This window comes from Apium graveolens, chromosome 6, assembly GCF_009905375.1.
Source record: "Apium graveolens cultivar Ventura chromosome 6, ASM990537v1, whole genome shotgun sequence".
NCBI classification, from domain to species: domain Eukaryota; kingdom Viridiplantae; phylum Streptophyta; class Magnoliopsida; order Apiales; family Apiaceae; genus Apium; species Apium graveolens.
The window spans coordinates 116,308,736-116,317,121 of NC_133652.1; the positions used below are offsets into that span (position 1 = coordinate 116,308,736).

Sequence of the window (8,386 nt, forward strand, 5' to 3'; positions counted from 1 at the left end):
GGGATATACATAAAAAATCACCCCCAACCTGTTCCCCGGTATTTTGGTATTTTTTCCGATGGTATTAAAGGCTTCACATTTTTTTTGAAAATGTTCATATTAAAGAAGTATATATTTGAAGATAGCTTTCCAAGCTCTAATCTCGATTCTTGAAAAAGGAGAGTAAAGGGGGTTCATCAATCTTCCATTTCTCTCGGCATGGCTATAGCAAACCAAGAATTGTCATACTATCCCCTCTGTTCTTACACCCCCCATTTTCCACTCCTACATTTTCTACGCCTCAAGACTTTTTACACATCCTACTTGGATCAATTAAAACTAACCCTCTCTTTTACAAACCTGCCTGTTTTCTCTGTGTATACTCAACTGGGTCACTCTTTTCTTGGCTTTTCAAGCCTTGTTTTTTACAACACTGGTAAATTCTTGCTATACAACTCTCACCCATATGTGTATATCTTCTCAATTTTCTTCATCAAGTTTGTAACTTTATGGTTTTGCTACAGTAAATTGTATGATGTGTATATGTTTGTTTAAGTAAAGGGTAGACTTTTTTGTCTTCACATTGTCAAGATTATATTCATTAAATTTGTACATTAATTAAAATATTGTCAAGGAGTGAAAAGCTTAAATGGCAGAACCATATGATGAGGAGGAGGATGAAATTATTGAAAATATGCCATTTAAGACCTCAAAGGAGCCTTTAAAAGTAATGTTGTTACATGGGAATTTGGATATATGGATCCAAGAGGCTAAACATCTTCCGAATATGGATGGTATTAGTTCCATGTTTAATAACAAATGTGGAGGTAGGAGCAAGAAAAACACGAGTGACCCTTATGTTGCGGTTAAGTTATCCAAGGCTACAATTGCTAGAACTTTTGTAATTACGGACAGTGAGAATCCCAAGTGGATGCAGCATTTTTATGTTCCTGTAGCGCATTATGCCGCAGAACTGTACTTTTTAATTAAAGATAGTGATGTTTTGGGTTCTGAGATCATTGGGGTTGTGGGAATTCCAGTGGATCAAATATGGTGGGGAAAAAAATATGAGGGTACATTTCCTGTTCTGAATGCTAGTGGGAAGCCATGTAGAAAGGGAGCTGTTTTGACTGTATCAATTCAATACACCTCAAATGATAAAATTCCTCTATATAGTGATAATGTTGGATCAGGTCCGGATTACCCTGGTGTGCCAAATACTTATTTTCCTCTTAGGAAAGGTGGAAAGGTTAATCTTTATCAAGACGCTCATGTTCCTGATTGTTTACTACCAACCGTGAAGCTTGAAAATGACATAGACTATGTGCATGGAAAGTGCTGGCGAGATATATTTTCTGCTATAGGGAAGGCTACTCGTTTAATTTACATTACAGGTTGGTCTGTGGTCCATAACATTAGACTTGTTCGTGATGATGATAGTATAACAGGAAGTACTTTGGGTGAACTTCTTAAAATCAAGTCACAAGAAGGTGTAAGAGTGTTGCTCCTTGTATGGGATGATCCTACTTCCACCAGCATTATGGGAGTCAAACGGGTAATAAATAATGATGAACATTGTGCTGCAGCTAGAATTGTCACTCACACTCACACGCGCAAATATAATTTGGTCATCTGTTGCTGGTTTAGTAGGAGCTTGCATAATACCTTATATGTGTAGTAACATTTAATTTCAGTATAAATTCTTTTTTGCAAATCCTAAAAGAAGAACCTAATGGCATTGTATTTGGTGAATAATTAATTTTATCTAAAGTAGAATATTTACAATCCAAACTCCGTCGTCGTTTCTGATCGGAGAGAATGGCAAGGGGAAGGAATGATATAAAAAACTGTGAACAAAATTTTAAGAACACGGAAAAGATGTAAGAGTAAATAACAATACTGTGGGAGTGGAATGGGGGGAGGGGGCTAACCTAGGCTGCAGCTCTGGCTGAACTTAATAGTTTAAGCCCCGATTTTCAGTTATAAAGCAACAGAAAAACTATTATTAACTGCTGATGACATTTAAAAATTGATGCTGATTCTTTTTAGCCTCGGCCGATTCAGAATCCTGGTTCTACCAGTAAGTATAGATTGCTAGGAGTAAAAATAGTTATAAACGTTCTGAGCTCAGGGCACATCTATTTTAGTACCTATATGACCGTAACCTTTGTGTTTCTGTATTAGTTTCTTTCGTATAACTTCTTAGAGTTGTGTTTTCAACCATATCTATGCAAAATCCACTTTATGGCTATTTGCATTCAGCATTCTCACATTAAAATTAGATTTATTTAAAAATGTGAAACTCTCCAATGTAGGATGGGATCATGGATACCAGTGATGAGCAAACTCGGCGTTATTTTAAGAATTCCTCAGTTAAAGTGTTACTGTGCCCCAGAATGGCTGGAAAGGGCCATAGCTGGGTCCAGAAAAAGGTATTTTAGTTCTTATATTATCAATTATGATTTATATAGATGAATTTGCTTGATGGTAATATTTTCTTTTGATTTAATTTTGTTGATGAAATTAATTTGGGATCATTTTTGGTGAATTGAGGAATGAGTCGAATGACTCTATACAGAGTGAAAGTACAGAAGGAAGAATTAGTATTAATTGCAGGATATTTCTTATAAAATGAATGTTTGCTACCCCCAACATGGATTATTCTAAACACTTCCACAGTTTTTCAATGTTGTAATACTTTAAAATAACCTCGTATGGATTTAAGGATGAAGAAGAATATATTACTAATCTAGTAATTAGTATTGTCCATATTAGTCTGCATTATTTCTTCTTTGTTATCAAGGTATCTAAGGTTGCATGTAAATACCGGTTTAATTTTATATATATTTCAGCCGTAAATATTCATCTCACTTCCTGGTATGCCCGCGATCAGGTCTGACTTTAGTTAATCATTAGTTCCTATTCTAGGGGTAATTCACTCCAAGGCACTATGCACCATCCGTATTTATTGTGAAGGCTATAAATGCTATTGTGCTGTGTATTTGCTTAATCTTTTCTTGGAAAGATGAAACTGTGTGATTAAGTGATGTTGGTGATTACATTTTAAGTACTTGTAAAGTGCATCTCACACTTTCTCCATATGCTTGACAATATTGGTTTAATTAATTATGAAAATATGATCTGTAACAATTATGTTAATTATCTTTATCTTGATGATTTACTTGTGTATCCTTGTGGCAGTGTTCATTCAGATTTAGAGTTTGCATTTAACTAGTATATTTTATTTTATTTCACCAGGAAGTTGGAACTATCTACACTCATCATCAGAAAACTGTTGTTCTAGATGCTGATGCGGGGGGAAAAAGAAAGATCATTGCGTTTGTTGGAGGTCTTGATTTATGCACCGGACGCTATGACAATCCGGAGCATCCTATATTTAGGACACTAAATACCATTCACAAAGATGACTATCACAATCCTAATTTTACGGTAATTTAATCGGGCTGCAATTTATATTGGTGTTGTATTGTGTAAAACCACATTAGTTTTCTCAATTTTGTTCTTACTTTTAAGCAGTATGGACAAAGAACACTGACAGAGTAAATTTATACTTTAAATACATAGTTTGCAACATGGGGATGGAATACACCATAAACTACTTTATGTGTACTATCAACAACTCTGCTTCTCTGATTAAAATATTATGCATTTTGGTATTTTACAATAGCATCAATCTTAATAGTTCTTGAAAACTGTAATTTTGCCAAAATGGATGGTCCCTTTTCTCTCTTTCATAAGAATGTTTTTGTGGGCCAGTTTCGTTCCAATGCGACATACTTGGTATCAAATCTCGGATCTCCATATCAATCATGAAGTGATTATTTATGTTTGCTATCAGATGATAATATCATTTTCTGGACACTGTTTACTCAAAATGTTAGAAGCAAAATCTATCAGTTCCATTTCTATGAAGGCTCGTAATCATATGAATCTATTCCTTTATTAAACAATCACTTTATATATTTTATTTTGAAAACAGAACTCTTGTTAGATTATTCTATTGTGATTTCTGTTCTTACTGAATAGGGGTCTATCGTTGGTTGTCCGAGAGAACCATGGCATGATTTACATTCCCTGATTGATGGTCCAGCAGCTCGTGACGTACTTACGAATTTTGAGGAGCGTTGGAGAAAGGCATCGAAACCACGCGGTGTTAATAAAATAAAAAAACAATATGATGATTCATTGCTTAAAGTTGGAAGGATTCCTGACATCATAAATCCAGAAGACGCTCTTGATTCAAGTGAAGCTGATACCGAGGCTTGGCATGTGCAGGTAAAGATTTTTCACATGTCTGCCTTGTGAAAATAATCAACTAATTTTGAAAATAATTGTTTTAGTGAATTGCAGGTTTTCCGTTCAATTGATTCTAGCTCAGTAAAAGGCTTTCCCAAAGACCCCAAAAATGCAACAGGCAAGGTGAGGGTACTATCTCCTTTTTTTGTCCTTTTATATCATTAATTACATTATCTATATCTTTTCTTGTGACAGAACCTTTTATGCGGGAAGAACGTTTTCATAGACATGAGTATACATGCAGCTTATGTGAAGGCTATTCGTGCAGCCCAACATTTCATATATATTGAAAATCAGTATTTTATCGGTTCGTCATATAACTGGGCTCATTACAGAAACTTAGGTGAGAAATCTCCATCTTCCAGGTATATGAAAACCAATAAATTAAGTGACCTTATATTGTTTCACTGCGCCAACATCTATATTATTTTGAGTATATAACAGCTTGATCTCTTGCTATTTGTTATGATGTCAATGCATCACACGCTTCTTAAACTTGCTTGACCCTCATTACTGCTTCCCACCCTCTTCAAACTATTATGACTGCTTATAGGGCAAAAAAGACGAAGGGAAAGCTAACTTTCCTACTCTGATAGCATTTCTGAAAACCTAATTTTTTTTATATATATATCTTCAGGGGCAAACAACTTGATACCTATTGAAGTTGCTCTTAAAATTGCAAGCAAAATTAGAGCAAATGAGAGGTTCTGTGCATACATTGTCATTCCAATGTGGCCAGAGGGTGTTCCTACCAGCAGTCCTACACAAAGGATTCTTTTTTGGCAGGTAACTGCTACTGTATTAAGATTCAAAATTAATAAACCACTATCCCTTATCTTTAAAAAAATTCATTTGGGGTATTTATTAATAATTGTAGTTGTATTTGCTAAATTAAAAATAACCTACTCTATTTTTTCATTGAATATGTTTGGTACTTCTCAACCACACGGAGTACACAGGTGCTGACTGCTGAACTATTTATGTAACTACCCTTTACTATTATAATTTATCTTTAATGACGAATCTTGATTTCATGAAGTCAAAGACTAATATCTCATACTTTTTCTGATGACATGATTTTGTTCTAAAGCTCGCTAGTCCTTGATGAAATGCAGCAAATCACCTAGAAAAATCATTATCATATCTTGAGATTTAAAACATACACAATAATGTTCTAGCTTTTTGACTATACTGAAAATATATACCAATCTAATACCATTACTTCTTGGGCATTTTTCTTCGTGACTATATCAATCATCAATACTTTCGGTCATCAGACTTCAGCAGGATCGATGTAGCATAATATGATTTGTGGAGTAATGAAAATAAACTTATTATTGTGGCACTACTAATTTTAGTTCATGATCATAGTCTTTGTTTGTTTCAACGGATTTTACAATTTCACTACGACATAGAATTGCATTATTTTCGCCATACTTAATCCTAGCTATGTTACTTACTAATTACTCGTTATTCTAGTATATTAGTCAGGGTTCTCTGTGGAAACATAAGGTCTGCTTACATCTTACCCTTCTCACACAATGCTCTGCAATTTTTGTACTTGCTTAGCGTGTCCCCTTCAATATTGGGATACACTGGTATGTGTAGTTTGGTTCTAGATAAGTTTGTTTGCAAGAATTATAAACCCTGAAGTATATAGAACTTGCACTAACTTTGTCATATTCACCCTCTAAAATAATTTTGTGGACTGTTTTAATCACTTTCTACTTCAATTTCGGGGACTATTAAAATTCGCCCTCTTACTAGGTATTTAAAACCTAAAAAAAATTAGAAAGTGTTGAAACCTAGCCTATGAGATAACATTGTAAGGAATAGATATAATACATATATAGATAATTTACGTTAATAATTCAAGGATAATTAATCCCATTAAACAAGCATAGGCTTAAAGTAATATGGATTGTTTCTTTATTACATTATAGTTCAATTTGCAGGGATAAAGTCTCAACGTCTAACTATGTATCAATTATCACATTTATATACTATTACAGTAATTGGAATTTAGTCTATGGATACCTTAAACTCTTAAAGTCTAAATTCCGTGTATATTTCGCAGAATAATACAATGCAGATGATGTATGACATAATATACAAAGCTTTAGTAGAGGCAGGTCTTGAAAATGAATATGAACCTCAAGATTATTTGAATTTCTTTTGTCTTGGCAACCGCGAGGCTAAAGATGTGGAAGGAACTCCAGATGCTGGAAACCAGCCTTTGAATAGTCATCAAGTAAACCTCTTGTAAATTGTTGATAATATATATATAAAAATACACGTGTGTCCCTCACCCACCACTTTAACTTTTACTATAATTCTTGGTGTTTGTTATCCAAGTTATCTCCACTTATCAATGTTCACGACCTTTGTACTGTATTGTTTGCAGGCCCTTGCACAGAAAAATCGACGCTTTATGATTTATGTCCATTCAAAAGGAATGATAGTAGATGACGAGTTTGTTATTCTGGGGTCTGCAAATATTAATCAACGTTCACTTGAAGGGACCAGAGACACTGAGATTGCGATGGGTGCATACCAGCCTCATTATTCATGGGCCTGCAAAAATGCTAGTCCACGTGGACAGGTATCTTCTTACTTTACTGACTCTTGTTTCTTTGACCTCGAGCTCAACCTAAAGATTCATTGAGGCATGAATAGTGCTTTTTGATAATTACAAGAAGTACAAACAAAATTGCTCAAGTGCGTAACAGATCAATAAGACAAGAATGAGGTGGTTTGTGTCTTCATTCACGACGAGAAAGAGATAAATCAAGAAACTTAGGTAGTACAAGATTGTGTAACACACAAAGAACTCATACTGATATAACATCCATTAGATAAACCTCGTCTACACGTTCTTCATTTAATCATATAAATAACATGTATGTAAATTATCTTGCATTTTATACAGATCTATGGATATAGGATGTCACTGTGGGCAGAACACATTGGTGGTATCGAAGAATATTTTGAGCAACCAGAAAGTGTTGAATGTGTGAGAAATATAAGATTGTTGAGTGAACAAAATTGGCAACAGTTTGCAGCCGATGAAGCAAGCACTATGAAAGGTCACCTTCTTAAATATCCAGTTGTAGTTGATCGAACGGGTAGAGTTAAACCTATTCCTGGCTGTGAGTCATTCCCAGATGTTGGCGGGAATATCGTGGGAACTTTTGTTGCATTTCAAGAAAACATTACCATATAACCAACACTTGGTCACTAGTAGGATTTCTAGTTGTTTATAGGATTAAGAATTAATGTTGTACAAAACACTTGAATCTTAATGTCTTTCTCAGTGGTAGTCAGTTTATAAAGTCTAAAATGATTTTCATGCAATACCTTCTTCAGGTTCACTCAGTTCTTACCATGCTTGTGATACATATTATTGGGTAGCTTTGTAATATTTTCGGATAAATTTTGAAGTTTAAAAATCAGAATGTAATGTTGCACGCTTAAGATAGTCAGATACAAACTGGGATGCCGATTTCTCGTGTACTGTGGAGATGGCTTTATGAACACGAGTACATGACTTTAATCTCCAAGCTGTGAAGCTATATCACGTCCCGTGTATGGTATGGTATGGTATGGTAGGCAACAAACCGAGTTGAGTTGATTTTTTTTATCAAGTTCGAGTTCAAGTATTTTATTAAGAGTCGAGCAAAATTTGATTATCTTATCGATCTGTTTTAGTTGTTCAAACTCGGATGAGTTAAGGAATGAATCTGAGTTAGAGATGTTCACGATTTTTTCGAGTTGAGTTCGAATGGAAAAATATAAAATATAAAAATTATTTTTTTGCATGTTCACGTTCAATTTTGCGAATGAAAAAAGATTAGACGATTAGTAATTGATGGATGATAAATCCATCTTTTTATTGAATATTTTATTTATATGCATATAGTTTAAAAAGTTGAGTTTAACGAGTTGAGTTGAGTCGAGTAAGATTTAATATCGAGTCGAACACCTATACAATTTAGATCGAGTCAGTTAGGAATCATATGTATTCTTGACGATGAACAAAATATATAGCATAATCATTTATAAAGTAGGTGTAGTTGTCAACAAGTAGCTG

The 8,386-nt window shown here is 34.3% G+C and overlaps 1 protein-coding gene across 1 annotated transcript; it reads left to right on the top strand.

The window, feature by feature from the left end:
- LOC141667676 (phospholipase D beta 1-like) lies at positions 1–7,650 on the top strand. The gene is made up of 10 exons (XM_074474254.1): positions 1–1,534; positions 2,295–2,411; positions 3,238–3,429; positions 4,027–4,275; positions 4,351–4,419; positions 4,492–4,639; positions 4,934–5,082; positions 6,374–6,547; positions 6,701–6,898; positions 7,226–7,650. Exons 1-10 carry the CDS (start codon positions 629–631, stop codon positions 7,517–7,519), a joined length of 2,496 nt encoding a protein of 831 aa, XP_074330355.1. The 5' UTR covers positions 1–628; the 3' UTR covers positions 7,520–7,650.
- The last annotated feature ends 736 nt before the right edge of the window (positions 7,651–8,386 follow it).

What these genes read in the sequence shown, in the direction of transcription:
- LOC141667676 (XM_074474254.1), top strand. Translation starts at nt 629, where the DNA reads ATGGCAGAACCATATGATGAGGAGGAGGATGAAATTATTGAAAATATG. An exon ending in CCAAAAATGCAACAGGCAAG is followed by an intron (nt 4,420 to 4,491) that starts GTGAGGGTACTA and finishes TTCTTGTGACAG; the next exon opens with AACCTTTTATGCGGGAAGAA. An exon ending in AGCCTTTGAATAGTCATCAA is followed by an intron (nt 6,548 to 6,700) that starts GTAAACCTCTTG and finishes TATTGTTTGCAG; the next exon opens with GCCCTTGCACAGAAAAATCG.